At 26.7% G+C, this 16,662-nt stretch overlaps 1 protein-coding gene across 1 annotated transcript; it reads right to left on the minus strand.

Moving 5' to 3' along the window:
• Positions 1 to 2,480: 2,480 nt before the first annotated feature.
• On the minus strand, positions 2,481 to 3,505 carry LOC114421185. The gene has a single exon (XM_028387016.1). The coding sequence runs from the start codon at positions 3,398 to 3,400 to the stop codon at positions 2,786 to 2,788; it is 615 nt and encodes a 204-aa protein (XP_028242817.1). The 5' UTR covers positions 3,401 to 3,505; the 3' UTR covers positions 2,481 to 2,785.
• Positions 3,506 to 16,662: the final 13,157 nt, after the last annotated feature.

Raw genomic sequence — 16,662 nt, forward strand, 5'->3', positions numbered from 1 at the left:
ATTATTAGGATTTAAGGGAGGCTAGCAAACCTTGGTTTAAAAAAAGAAAAAAGAGTCAAAAGATTAAAACTTAATAAAATCCCAAACATATGGACAACTAACATAATACTTTTGTCACTTGATTTACCGTAATTAACACCTTAATTACAACCGCAATATCACGGTTATAGATACTTTCAGAACTACATCGCAATTGCAATAAGCTGCATGTGTATGTAATGTAATCGCAAGTAACTTGACCAACAACAATTTATGAGGCGATGAGGCTATTTCTGTGTCTTTTTATCTTGCCATATGTGTTCCAATTTCGTTATGGGTGGTCACTGTTGGTTTTTGGTCCTTTTTCTCATAATTGTTCGCGCTTAATTGAGTGTTTTTGTGTATCCATTATCTCAATCTGCAGTTATATCTTAATTGCGACATCCTGTGGGTATTAACTTGCCACGCACAGCATTTATTTAGAGGCTTGCATGGAATGGATGATCAATTTAGTCAAACCTAGTCATTCTTGACAACCATTTATTTAGAGTACTCTCTTTACTATTATGTAACAAGTAACAACCATTGTAGTCAATATTATTACTACCAAAGATATGTTAATCAATAACTGTAAAACCTTACAGAAAAAGAAGGGGAAAAAAAAAGATGGCTGGAGGAGGCTGGTACAGAAACGGAATTGTTTCAGAACCAATACAGTATGAACGGTAAAGGAAAAGTGGATTTTGTTAAAGCAAAAAGGTAACTTTGAGAACCAAAAAAAGTTTAAAGTCAGCTGGATAACAATACAAGGATTATCCTTTTATTTGAAGAATTGGATTCTACTTGTAATAAGATAAGCTGGGCTCCCAGTAAAGTATACTTGGCTTCTTATTCCACTTTATGTATATGCCACGTACAAAGAGAATACTTTGTTTTTGGAAAAAGCATTACACATGTGACATGTCACATTCTTACTTGAATCTTCTCATGTATAAATCTCTTCCATCCAAACCATATATGTCTTCCTTTTTTTATCTTCCCATAATTACTCGGCTCTTTGATCGTGCATTAGTATTTATGTCTTTATTTTTGTGGTCCATTCTCCATTGAGACATCCAACCGCATTAGTTGTTTTTCTTTTCATAGCATGAAAATGATTTATCTTTTTTTGGGAATGGGGAATCCGAAAGCAAAACTATTCCTCTTTCTCCAAAGTCATCCCAGAGACTGAAGTATGTAAAACTCTAGCTTAACAGCAGAAAATTATAATAACAAAATCGACATAGACGTACGCAAGGAAATGTTTAGTTAATTAACATAGTCCAACTAATGGCAGACATCCAGGCCCATTAGTGGGATGGGTCAGCCCATTCTTTAGCAATATTTGTGACACATAAAATGAAAAATAAAATAAATAATAATGTATACACTGACTGTCATCTTAACGATTGTAATATTTTTTTTTTTATTGATTAACAGTATAAAAAAATTTACACTCAGGCTACATTCAAATTAAACTCGAAAACACAACAGTTCTTCTTGAACTTAGCCTCACATTTTACAGTTTTTTAAAAATAGGTTAAACACATAGTTTAGTTCCTATGTGTTGTGGATTCTTAATTTGGTTTCTATATGTAAAAATTTGTTATATTACGTATAAACATTATCGATTTGATCTTTCACTTTAAGACATTGTTTTCATGCTATTATTTTCATTCCCATACAAGGGAGTTCTTAATTTAATCCTCATATTTAACATATTTTTAATTTGATTTTTATAAGAACTAAGAATGTGCTAAATGTATAACTAAATTAAAAATATGCTACTTGTATAGAGGTCTAAGAATGTATTACACATATAACGATCAAATTAAGAATGAATAAAGGGCGTCATAATAGCATGGATTAAATAGATAATGTTTTCATATATAAAGACACGTTTAATCAATTTTGATATATGAGGACCAAATTGTGCATAATACATTTAACCTTTAAAATATAAGTAACAATAAAAATATGGTTAAGTGACAATACTCACTGTATATATTCTGTGTGTATTTCAATTTAAATTGAAAAAATTGATTCAAAATAGAAAATTAATTTTAAATATATTTTCACAGAGGTGATTTTATTTTACGTTAGAATTTTTTTATAATTGATTTTAGTCTTAGAAATTATATAAATTGCTTTAATTCATAATAAATTAAATTAAGTTAAATTTAAGTTTTGATACTGAATTTTATTTTTAACTTAATTTTAAACATAAATAAAATGAGTTCAAAGTCAATTTAAACTAAAATTAATTTTACAAAATCAGTTTTATGAACACTCTACTTCCTCTCTATTTACTCTGTTTCTTAAATCCATAAAAAATTACCCAAATATAAAAAAATAATTTCACGGTACTACCTCGTTTTTCTCACCGTTCGTTTGCGTTTCCTGCGTTTGGCTTAAAACATACTAGTATTTCAACAAATTTATGAAAGAAACTGACACGGATGTAATTATTCCAATCCAAACAAACGAAAGAGAAACACAAACAAGAATGAAAACCTGGGTTCAAATAGATCATACTCCAGTTTTACCAAGGATTTTAATTTTAACGATTCCCAGATTCACATTTAAACAACATTTTTGCTAAAGAGGTTAAAGAACATGTTTTCAGTCAAGGCCAACCGAAACAACAAATTTTCAGAATCTTAGAATAACTTCACATCTAACCCACCTACGTTATCTGTGGCTCTTTATACACCTTCATTAGCCAAAACGTTAATTAATTAATTAATTAATTAATCTTCCCAACCAACTACAAAGCCTGCAACGACTCCGACCGCCACAAAATATCGGCACCGGGTTCCGCATAGTCAAACAACCCATCTATCGTCACATAACCACCACCGTTATCTCCCACATCATACCCCACAAACCCAAAACCTTCGTAGCTACGAATATCATCTTCAAACCCCAAAAACCCAGTCAGATCCATTCCTTCTGGTCCAACACGATCCGAATCAACTGTTTCGGGTTTCAACACATCCTCGCTTGGCGCCACCGTCGGCGGCAACCCTAGCTCGTCGTCGGATGCTTCCAATAAGTACCCTAGGTTCGGCTTAAACACATCTGCCTCGGATGCTAGGTTCGGGTTCGGAACCGGAGAAAGTATTTCTTCTTCGAAACTCTTAATAACAGAGTCAAGCACGGTGGGTTCACGCTCCGCCACATTCTCCGCGTCATTCAGCATGTTGAGAAGAACCGGGTCGAGCCGCGCGAGTTCAAACTCGTCCGAGTCAACTCGGAGAGACTCGGACAAGTTAGACTCGGCTCGGGGATGCTTTAACGAGTCGGGCGAGTTGAGGACCGAGTCCGACTCGTCGCGAACTCGCTTTCGCTGGTCGGTTTGGCCGAATTTGGATTCCTCCATTTTTTATTTTTTATTTTTTTGGGAAAGGGTTTTGTGTTGTGTTGTGCTGTGCTGAAAGGAGTGTAGAGAGAGAAAACGAGAAATAAAGAGTGGAGGGAGAAATAAAGGGTGGAGGGTATATATAGTGGTGTAGATAGGCCTTTAATTTAATTCATTAACGGCAGCAGATAGAAAAAGGCGGGTGCGTAGCAGAAAAAGCCGCATTCTACTCTATTTTTCCTTTTTTTCATTTATTTTCCCCCAATCTATCTGCATAAATAAATAAATACAATTAAAAAAGTTTGTTAATTTGGCGTTGGTCATTATTGCGGGTCCAAGGGGAGGATATTTTTTTGTTTCATTTATGGCCGTTTAACTATATTTGAATTGAGTGTGAAATCCGTGGGTGCGGGCCCACCGACATCGGGAGAATCATGTGGTTATCTTTTGGAATTTGGAGTGGTCACTGGTCTTGGGCTACCCCACCGGTGGAGGAGCGCTGTTGTTGGATTCTGGATATTCCATTTTTTTTAGAAAAATTAGACCAAGGATTCTTTTTTAATTTTTGACATTTTCTTGTTGATTTTTCAACAGAGCAAGAAAACAAGTTTCTAAGCCTTCAAACTTACGTTGTTGCTGTTGATTTTGTTGCCGCCAATTGTCTGGCGTTCCTCTTGAGTCTCGTCATGTTGGCGTTTTATCCCTTTTGATTTTCTCTGCTTTGACTAATATTTTCTAAACTCTTTCTTCTCATTCTCATCTTCTCCTAAACCCCAAACCGGACCCAGATACATTTCACGAAAAGAATAATATGAAGTTTATCTATTTTTAAAAAAATAAGCAGTTGAAGAATAACAAACAGAACAATATTTTTTACGCAATTTTTTTTTATTCTTTTAACAAGTGTTAATACTTTAGTCAATAGAGTGATATAGATAGTGCAAATGGTTTTTTCCATGCAATTACCAAGAATCAGTCTACAGTAACAAATATAAAACAATGTAATCATAATGTTTACTATCTCTGTCCTCTTTATAAGAAAAAAATACAATTTTTTAGTTATTTTTTATAAACAAATTTTGATTACTTTAATTTATTTAATGAGATTATATTTAAAATATTTTTCGTTTAATAAGAAAATTATGTTTAATATCAAATTTTAATAAATGATAATTTAAAAATATATATTTTTAATTAAAAATTATATAATAATATAATTATTTATTTTTCTTAATAAATATAAAATCGCTTTATTTTGTATACGAAGTACTAGAGAACAGAGAGTACCTCTCTTTATTTTCTTTTCAAATCGTATTAAATAAACAAATAACCTATGTATATTGATTGTATAAAATAATAATTGGTAAAAAAATATAAAATAATTGTGTAGTATCATCAAAATAATTGTTTTTTTACTGCAACTAAATAACTACTTTAAATATTTAATTATTAGTTTACTGTGTAAAATTCTTATATTATTTATCTTATTTTTATTTGCTATCTCCTCTTTCTTTCGTATAACCTTATTTCTTTTTTGTGTGTGTTTTCTCTCTCCTTTTTCTCTTTCTTAGCCGCTTTCATTTTTTGTAATATACCTCTACCTTTCATTTTTTTCCTTTCTCGTTTAGGTAAAAAAAAAAACTTAAATTTAATGCATACGTACATGAATATTTATTACTTTCCAATTGAAAATGCCATCTTCACCATGCAAACGGACACATGGTCCATGATGATAGTTTCGAGAGAGATATAGGATGGTTTAGATGATTAAGGTGGAAAGAAAAAGGAAAAAAGATCGTTAATAAAAATTAATAATACTAATAATTAATATTTTTATAAAAAAAAATGATGATGCTAATAATAACATTAGTTATTTTAAACAATTATATAAATTTTCATTTATTATTTTTCCTTTATTTATGAAGATGTGTCAAATGTAAACACTCAAGATCATTAGAGAAAATAAAAATAAAACATATATTTTAATTAAATTAGAGTTTAAGAAATATAAAACTTACATAGAATCCACACTATTTTTTTTTTCTATTTTAATTTATTACCCCTCTATTTTTCATACCAAACAAAGCATAAATAGATAAACTTAACATCTATATCTTTTTATAAGTGGAGACATAAGATTTGTTTGGTGGTTGGGAAGGGAGACTTAAGGTGAAGGGATAAAAGGAGAGAAAAATTATATTTAATAAAGCTAACAAGGTTTAATTGTATTTTTATTTTTTTTCTAATAAATTTTACCAATAATAAATTAATTTGATGTATTTTATTTTAAATTTTTTAAAAATTGTAAATTTTACTCTCCTCCAATTTATTCCTAACATAATTATATTTTTTTACAAAATTTGCACCTATTTTTTATGTGATTTTTACATTTAATTGCTTATTTTTTTTAAAAAATATCCTTAATTTTTGTGGTTATTAATGAATAAATAATAAGAGATAAAATTCATAATTTTTAAAAATTTAAAAGTAAAATACACAAAATTAATTGACAGTAAATAAAATTTACAAAAAAATGAATAATTAAAAAATAAAAATATAATTAAGTCAACTAACAAATTAACATTTCCAAATGCAATAAAATACTCTACACTCTATCTCGTGAAGAAAATAATGAATAAAAAAATGGAATATATTTCTATAAGTTCTTTTATTTTATATTTTTAGAAATATATGTTGTTTTATTATTTCATGAAGAAAATATTGAATAAAAAATAAAATACTATATTTAATACATAGGTGCAGTGTGTACACTGCACTCTATTGCATTCACCAAACAAAACAGCTTTTATTGAAGTAGAAAAATCAGGTAACGTCAGGGCCACACTGGAATCCAAAATAGCTGTTTACGAGGCTGCCCTCTGTTTGTTACCGACGAACCTGTTCCTTGTTTAATTGTCTTGTCCCTCTCACATCTCTGGGCCGTAGAAAAATTAATAAAAAAATCTTGCTAACAGTATCCGAGGATATCTTTGGCTGGAAATGATTTTACATTTTTTTTAAATTCGAATTACTTTTTCCTATAGAAAAATAATTTTTTAATTTATCCTTTATGGTAATTGGATATCAGAAATAAAAAAAACCACTAAAAATAAATAGTAAAATTTATTCTAAAAAATATAACACGTTAACAAATAAGTACTCAAAAAATAAAAACAAATTTAATCACTAAATTTTGTACAAAAGTGCAATAGGTCATTCTACAAATAATTTAACAATAAATTAATTTCTAAATTTTATAACTTAATATTAAATTTTTGTTTTAAAATTATTAAATTGATTATTAAATATTATAATTTAATAAAAAAACAATCTCATAAATTTAACAATATGATTAATTTATCATCATTTTTACCTACAATATATTTTTCATGACCAATTTAACTATTAACTATTTATTCTTAAAACTAATAGGAGTAAGTTTGTGAAATTGAGTTAAAAGTAATTGTAATAAATAAAAATAAATATTAACATAAATATAAAAATAAAAGACCGATTTTCTTTTATAGAGCTACAATATTTTTTTTTGTTTGGTTTGATAAAAAGTGGAATGAAAAAAATAAAAAATTAAAATATATATATATATATATATATATATATATATATATATATATATGGGTTAGGATCTATTTATGTCAAGTATAAAATATTATACTTACACCCAAATTCTAGCCGTTAATTTATTTAATCTGACGGTTTACACTATTTCTGTTATAAAATCTAAAATTAGCTTTAGTAGTCACGTGCTTCTCGCTTCTTCCTGATTTAGCAGAAAACCCTTATCTCTAATTGAAATTCTTGGCAATTTAACACAGTATATCCCAGCTTATAACAGTATTGCTATTTGTACTCCATAACATGCTCAAAAACCTTCTCAATATATCCTGACCTTTGAAAATAAACTCATTCTTTATATACAAAACGTGAAAACAAACTCTTGAAAACGTATTCTTTGATCTTTGTTTTTTATTTTATTTTTTGTAGTTGCTTAATGATAAACAGAATTTAATTTGGTTGAAAAGGAATAATATTGGTCACCAATGGAGTGTGTGTGGTGTTCTGGAAACAACAAGGGATCAGAAGAAGTCGAAATGGAGAAGGAAGGGCCATGGACACATGTAGAGGCATAGAGATAGCGATCATTAGTTGTGGACAGCGGCAACATCTTTTAGGAAGAAGAGAAAAGCACATGACTAACTAAAGTTAATTTTAGATTTTATAATTGAAATGTCTAAACCCTCAGATTATTATGTTTAGGATTTGTCTGAATCTAATATGCAGGGGCTAATCAAAAGAGAATTGTTGAAGCTGGTGGTTTAACTTCCTTGCTAATGCTTCTTCGAAGAAACAGTTCGGAGACGGAGAGTAGCTGTTGGGACAATTGTGAATCTTACCAAGTTCAATTACAAAATCAATGAAATAAAATAAAAGGGTTGCATTTAAAGAATTCAACCATAAGATCGAAGAAAAGGTGTGGAAACTGGGTTTTTGTAATTCTGGAAGGGAGTGATTTGTGAAGTGAAGGATTCGAAGAAAGGGCACGTGAATTTTTTAGTAAGTTAATAAAAACCATAAGATCAAATTAAGATAGACAGATGAAAATTGGTGTTAAACTATATATATATATATATAATAACATAAATATTTTGAAATAGGTTATATATAGATAATATAAAATAATTTATTATTTATGATAAATTTATTTCTTATTATTAAAGTGTTCTGTATAGTTTTTTTTTGCCTTTTTGACATACAAATCTTCACTAAAAAATTCACATAAGTCATGTAACATAATTGTATACTGTTATTATTAAAGCAATCTGAATTGATTAGTGACTTATTGCTATTAAAAATGCATGTGAATCAATCAATATATTGTCCGGAATCTACGTAATAATCAAGCAATCATTAGTTACATCATTAATTAATATTGTTATTTTTATGTATAAATTTAGTTCCTTTTAATCAAATTATTTGATATTAAAAATAAATGTCAATCAATTTATATATTATCGGGAATCTTAGTAGTAAACAAGCACCCTTTTTTAAGTATCCATCTTCAATGCACGCTGATTGATTTACAAATTAAGTTATGAAGGAGTTGTTTGGTTAACGAACACTGCATAGTACGAGGCTTTTCACATTTAATAGAAAGAATTGAACAAAAATTTAAAACAGAAAAATTGAATGCAAAAAGTAAAAAGTAGTGAAATAGAACTAAAATAGAAAAATTATATTTAATAACACCAAAGCCTTTAAATTTTGTAAATTTCAAGATGAAATTACTTTAATAATTTATTAAAGTGTATAAATAAATATTATTAACTTAATTTAGATATAAATACGATTATTTTCATATTAAGGTTTGTTTTAAGAGATATAATTTAATTTAAACCATTTTATAATTATCCCAATAATACATAATAAGTGTATAAAGTTAAGAACTTGAATATTCATTACTAATGGTTAATTATTAATAAATTCAAATATTTATTTCAAGTTATATCACACTTTTAATTCTTAATATTTGTGATTTATAAATCCTAAGGGTAAAAGAAATGTACAAATATAAACCGGGAATAAAAAATGTATAAATCCATAGATTTTGATTTATAGATCCTCATTTTATTAAATTTGCAAATTTTTAACAGCAATGAAAAAATCCACCCGATAATTAAAAATATCATCAAACATCATAATTTAAAATAAAGAGCTGAACTTTTTGTGGCTTTCAAAGAAGAAAGAGTTTTTAAGATGAACGTCGTCAATTATAATTTTGAATATTAAGAAGAGATGTTTGGTCACAATGTACTACAAAATATAATACAATAGTAGAGGGGACCACTTTTGTCTATAATAACAGTGGAGTAACATGTTGCTAGAGGAGTAGGAATGTAGGATACGAATATTGTGAAAGCGAAAGAGATAACGTTCCCATCCCTCCAATTTGAACCGGTGAAAGGAGGGGGAATCTGATGTCAGATGAGGAATGGTCACATGCGGGTGCTATAATTGACATTGTCAGTTGGCTAAAGCAAAACCATCATCATCTTTCATATATTTTCATTTCACTTCAAATAAGAATCTTCTGGACTTTTGTCTTTTGATCTCACCATTTCCACAATCTTCTCTCATCATTTTTCTTCTTCTTAATTCTATTTATTTCTATCAATTTTTCTCCATCTCTCTTTTATTTTCAACATCACTACTATTTAAAATATGATAATTAATCCTTTTAGGTGGTAGATGCTAATTTACACTCAAAAGTACGATAAAATTATAGGTATAATAAATATCCTTTTTCAATATAAAACCGATGTTTAACATTTTTTTTATATTGATTATAAAAAATAATAAATTACTATTAGTTTTTTATAATTCTGTTAATATTTTTCATAAATAATTAGCGGGAATCAAATTCAAATGTAAAACGAAATCTTATATAAATTTCTATTCAAGCCTTTACCACTAAAATCTTATATAAATCTTGATGAGTTTCACATATTATCACTCTTACATATTGTATGGTTGTGTATTTAAAAAAGAAGGAAGCGAGAGATGAAGATAGTGGATTTGTCTTCTATAGTTTAGAAGAGTGGAAATGAAGGATAATGAAAATTAAAATTGTAAGACTCGCTAGGGGAAAAAAAAAAATAAACTCCTCATCAATCATGAAATGGGAGAGGAAGGGTGTCTCAAGTATTTTTGGGAGTTTTAGATATTTAAAAAAATGGATTACTTTTTAACACAAATAAAAAATAAACTAATATTAACAAAAAATTAATACATTGACAAGTTTATATTTTAATTATACGAAAGTTTGTTTTATAATACTTTTAATTTATTAATTTTCAGTCATTTTTTTATTTCCACTCATTTAAATAAGTAGATAAAAAATTTCTATTTATTTTTCTACTCACTTTTATCCATCAAAACAACACATTATTTTTCTTCCTTTTCTATTCCATTTCTCATCCCAACAAACATTAAAGTATCTGTACTGAGCTTTTCCTTTTGTCTATTTCACAAAAAAAAAAAAAAAACATAGAAATGAACAATGAAATATGAAAAAAAAAACAGTGGTCGTACTTGAATTATAACACCCTTACTCTTGGCTCAGTTGCATTATGTCTTCTACGGACCAAAAAAACAACAACCAAGTTTTATGTTGAATCTTGGTGTTTTTTAATAAATAAATGTTTTGTTGTATTTTATTTATTTCTGATAAACGCAAGTAGTTGCTTTCGTAATAAGCTAAATTAAATATTTACTCAATGCCTTGATTGAGAAGAAAATATGACTATCTTTACGCTAATAGTGAATGGAAATTAAATTAAAATAATAAGATAAAAAGTAAATTATAAAATATATATCAAATACTGTCATATATATACCAGATAAAAATCTAATGAAAATAATTTGAGAGTATAAACATTTTTTTATTATCACTCATCATAAATTGTTACATATGATCATAATGTTAATTTCTATAATAGTTGACTTAAAATCATATATAACTAATTAATAATATAATTTTGCAAGTAAAAAATATGTTAAATATAATTTTTAAAATAATTATTATAAAAAAATAATGATAAACTTAACAAATGATGTGTTTGTTTGATTATTTTTTATTATTATACAGGCTAACAAACTTATTATATAAGATAATTTATAATAAAATGATTTATACAATCAACATGTGATATAATTTAGAGTTAAATTAATTCCCTTCTATATGCTATATCAATTTAGAGTTAATTTCTATATACTGATATGTCAAAAAAATTATATGAATAACTAATAAAAAATTAATGTGATAGGTTATTTTTAAAGTGAATAAAATCATCATACTCGGAAAATTTATGATTTAACAATAGTAAAAAATATTAACCACATGCTTAAACAATAGTATAGTATTCCTTAGAGGAAAGTTAAAGATTAATGCCTCCAAATAATGTGATTTATTTTAAAGATTAATTTTTTTAATATATATTTTTCTATGTACATATACTTGAGTTCTGACCCATGTTTAAATAATAAAATTATTTGTTAATTACATTATATCATGTTAGATTTTTTTTATTTGTATGAAATAAAGATAATTATAATTCATTTATACTGTTGAACTAAATAAGGTAGATCCTCTTTTAGTTGGCAATACATACTTATTAAATTTTATTTAAAAATAGAATTGCATATATAAAAAAATATTTTAAAATGAGATATTATTTGTGAGTGTTTTGGGTATTTGATGAGAGGGAAACGGGTAACGCACACAAGGCATTGAGTGCAGTTGCGGTCGCGGTCAATAATGTGAAGGTGGGCCACCAATGAGCTTTCGCCTTTGCTTCAGATTTTAGATGGAATTTTCAATTTTTGCAATTGACGTTCAGCTCATCAGTGATGATTCATTTTAGGTTTAATTATTTATTTTGATGTTCAATTTAATTCTCTTATTATTGAAAATTTAATTAGATGTTCTAATTTTTAAAAATATTTTAATTAGGTCTTTTATTATAAAATTTCAATTAAATTCTTTATTTTTTTAAAAGCATGTTTTATTTAATTCCATCTTTCTTTCATTTGCTTCAAAAATTTTAAAAATAATATCAGATCTGATTTTAAATGTGAGCAAATTAAACCTATTTTAAAACTAAAATACGTAATTGAAACACTCTTTTTTCTACTGAACAGAACAATTAAAAATAATTTTAAAAAATAGAAAATCTAATTGAACATTTTTAATAATAAAAAATAAAATAAAATATACAAAATAAATTAGAAAAACAAAATAATAATTAAGTTTTTATTTTATTAGAAATATATGATCAACTCAATGATTAAAAAAAAGTGAAAACAAAAAGATGAAAGAAGTCACTGATTCCAATCTCCTTACTTACGTTTCTAACATAATTAACAAATTAATATTTGTTATAGAAAAAGAAAAGCCTTCGTTTTATTTCATTTGATTGGCACATGCGAAACGTGCCAAAACTAACCATGTAGATGTAGGTGGTACGATTATGGGTATTGGTGTTAGAGTTGCGGGCTTGTGCCCAACCACCAACCAAACTCCCTCAGCCACATGTACCACACCGCAATTAATATTCATTTTTTTTAATTTATTTCTACAGTTATCCTCCTTTCAAATTTTCAAAATTAATTTTATTTAAATTAATCATTAATAATAGAGCTAGCGAATATTTCAAGCTAATAACATAATAATAAAAGAAATGTTTAAATTTCACAATACTTCTAATACATCTGTTAAAAATTAGTCACCGAATAATTATTTTCTTAATTATTTAGCAAATTTTAAAATATTGTTTTAACTACAAAATAAATTGAGAAATTAAATAAAAATTAGGAGATTAACAAAAAAAATAATAATTTTGTGAAATTTATTTTAACTCTTTTTAATGGAAATTTATTTTAACTTTTAGGAAGAAAGATCGATCATAATTTTTTCATAAGCATTTATAAGAAAAAAGGTTCAATTAATATGCTGTTTCTCATACTTTTATAAAAATTTCCGTCTCTAAACTTTTTTCTAATTGGATCTTTGTTTATGAAAAAATAATAATAGATACCTAATCATATCTACAAATAATGAATTGATGTATTTGAAATATGTTATAAACACAACTGAATTAATTATAAGATATTTTTATAAAATTTCAACCTTTGGCAATTATGAGAGATATTTTACCGAATTTCAACCTCTGCGGTGGTGGGTGTACATCCAACTCTATGGGGGTAATTGTTTTTTTTTTTAAAGAAAGTACAAAATTATGAGATAAAAGAGAAAATACATTGATATGTATATATAAAAGACAGATATAATTGATAGAACATTACGAATTTTATAATTTTTTGTCTTCTATTTTGTAAAAACTTATAATATTTTTTTATGAAAATATTATGAACCGTTTTTTACTTCCACTAAACAAATTTTCTGAATCTGTTAGTATTTTGCTGTACAAAAAGTTAAAACTATCATAAAACTCTCAGAATTGATTCAGCTCTGTGTATAAGATTGTCCAAAAATACTAGTCCATTATCTATACCTTTAAATAGGTGTTTATAGTTAATTTTTGATAACGATAATTAGATAAAAGAATTTAATTGAAAAAAACAATTTAGGATTCAATTTAAAAACTTGAGACTTAATTAAAAGTTTGGTAAAAAAATATAAAGATCCGCATAATAATTAAAAAAAGCTTTTTTTATAAGTTAAAATTAATTTAAATATAAATTAAAATAAACTTTAAAGAAGTTAATATAAAATAATTTTTGCAAATTAACTTATGGATAAGTTAGTTCTAATTTACACGAAAATTTTATTTCAGTTTTTATAAAAAAAAAACATATTTTTTTTATCTAACCAGTATTATATGCGTATATAATATAATTTGACAAAATGAAAGATCGAAAGGAATTGAAAATGTCAAATAGATATTTAAATATTAAGATATGTCCATATATCAATGTTCTATACAAAACACCATTGTCTGTAATAATTTAATCTGAATTGACTTCAATCAGTGGGGCGTAATATATTCAGATAACGGTGGGATTAAACCATAATAATTAGAAAAATTAATATAAAACTCTGTAAAAAAATACTACTACTAATTAGGAGTAGTTTGCAGCAGTTGTTTTAAAAAGTATTCTGCTTTTTTTTTTCCATAAAGAAATACTAGTATTTCTCTTCAACTTTAGTTGCGGAATAAATGCTCGTGCATTTTGTTATAAACTTTATGGCTTCCCCGCACGCCTCTTGTAAATTTGACGGAACATCAACATACATATAAAATACTCACGGTGTGTTTGGTTGGAAAAAAAATAAAGAAGGACAAAAAATTAAAATTTGAATTGAAAAGAAAATGAAAGAAAAGAAAAATTTTAAATCTTTTTTAGAAGTATTTTTTTCTCTCCAATCAAACAAAATAAATGTTTCATCTGTGTTTGCTTTTCTCTCCAATTAAACACAGGGTTAGTTCTCACTTCTCAGCTCAACATATTGAACTAAAAAATAAATAAATAATGACGACGAAAAAGTTCCTATTGCTCTCCACACCACCAATGTGGAACCAACGCATGAATTTTACTTTGAAATATTCTTAAGAAAAGATATAATGGGGGAAAAGTTAAGGTATTCTTGCCAAGGATTAATTGCTAACCACTTCATTCGAATAAGTTTAAGTTCAGGGTATAATTAAACCTATATTCACAGAAAAAGAAGAAGTATAAGACAGGGTATGATTAATTGTGAATGCTTTAGTATTTCCTTTTATATATACTATTGAACAAATTTTCATTCACATTTTTTTTTTGACAGATTATTCATTCACATTCTAACAACTTAAATTATGTTCAAATGTCAATTCTTTTAACTTTAAATATTCTACTTTTGTATCGGTCAACAACCTTAAAATATAAACGAGTGAGCCAAAGGCCGCAACCTTGATTAATAGTTATAAATTGCCCCATAATGCTATCTACGTATTCTCTCCCATTATCTAAAACACGATCTAGTATGATTTTTGTTTTCAAATAACTGATTTTTTTACATATTATTCAAACTTTTCCAGTGTATTTGGTTAGAGGAAAATAAAAGGTAAAAAAGATGATAGAAAGTATTTAGCCAACAAAAATCAATTTGAATCTCATGTCAATATGAGAATTTTGGAGATGACAATCTCTATAAGTATTATATTGAATTTTAAGACTTATTCGGGTTTAATGAGATACTAAAATTTAACTCACATAAACTTTTTCATCAAAAAATAAAATAAAGAAAGGGAAGATATTTTCTTGGTTAAACTTTTGCCGACACTAATGGTAAAAAAATGATACTAAATGAGTTATGAGTGTTCGGTCACCAGATTTGACATTTTTTTCCTCCGTCTCAAAATAATAATTATTTTATATTATATATACAAATCAAAGAAAAGTAATAAATAAATGAAAAAATTATAATTTTATAAAACTAATTTTACATGATTATTAATTCTTTTAAAATTTTAAGTTTATTATTGATATATAAAAAATACAAGTGAAAAAATAATTAATATTATATTAAAAAAATTAAAATAATAATTATATTAAGACAATTTTTTTTACACGCCAATTTTAAAGTGACGGAAGACACAGTAGGTTTAGGCCGTTGGCTAAGCGGTAGCTGATGCAATTAGCGTGGGACGGTAGCCATCTCTATTCCCTAAAGAGAATGCTAATAATGGTCGATGCATTTTTTTTTAAGAGTGTAAGACCGACAACTCAATTCTATATAAAAAGGTAATTAAATTAGTTTGGACCGATGTTAAATGGTCATGCTAATTTTATTTTATTAAAAACTTATAAATTTATTGTGGGCTTGATCAATGCCAATGGCCAATGCAATATATATATATATATATATATATATATATATATTATATTAATTTAGCGTGAACTTAACTGATACATATGTCATGGTAATTATTAATTTAATCTCAACTATGCCAACACTAATAACTCATTTGCTATAAAAAAAACTCAATAACTCACGCTAAGTATTTTAAATTTTTTATGGAAAGTAATATTAATTTTAAAATTCACCAGAACCTTTACGTATTGACCCAAATATGTAATTATAACAATATACTAATATTCGAATAAAAATTAATAATTAATATTTGTCAATCCGAAAAAGTAAAAATATAATATCCAGGTGTAAGTAATGAAGAAAAAGAAAATGATAGTTAATTAAGATGATGATGTAGCTATAGAGGTGGAGAGAAACGAACAGTCCTCCAAATTGTCATCCTAATATGGTAGAGATGATATATTGAGACCAAGTAATTCTAGTAGAGATGATGTAGCTATAGTTGTTGTGTTGCTTGTACGAAAAACCTAGCTTCAAACATAACAAAGAGGACGACGTCAACGATCATATAGCCTTCACATTTTTAATAGAACTAGAAATTGACCAACTGTGTGATATTGACAGTTTGATGAGAAAAATAACGTGTGAGATTATTGATAGTATTGCCGTGCAGATGTGGTTTAATTTGAGTGTAACATTTGTGGCTGTTGGGAAAAGGATGTGAAACTGCAAATGACACCCAGCAGAGTCAGAGAGTTCAATGATTTTATTAATTTACGTTATTATATATAGCCAGAGGACGCCAATTTCACAAGGAAAAATGTTTTTATTTACACCTCTTTAAAGTATACATTTAATTAAATAAGATAAAAATAAAAAAGACAATCCTGAT

Source organism: Glycine soja, chromosome 8, assembly GCF_004193775.1.
Source record: "Glycine soja cultivar W05 chromosome 8, ASM419377v2, whole genome shotgun sequence".
NCBI classification, from domain to species: Eukaryota; Viridiplantae; Streptophyta; class Magnoliopsida; order Fabales; family Fabaceae; genus Glycine; species Glycine soja.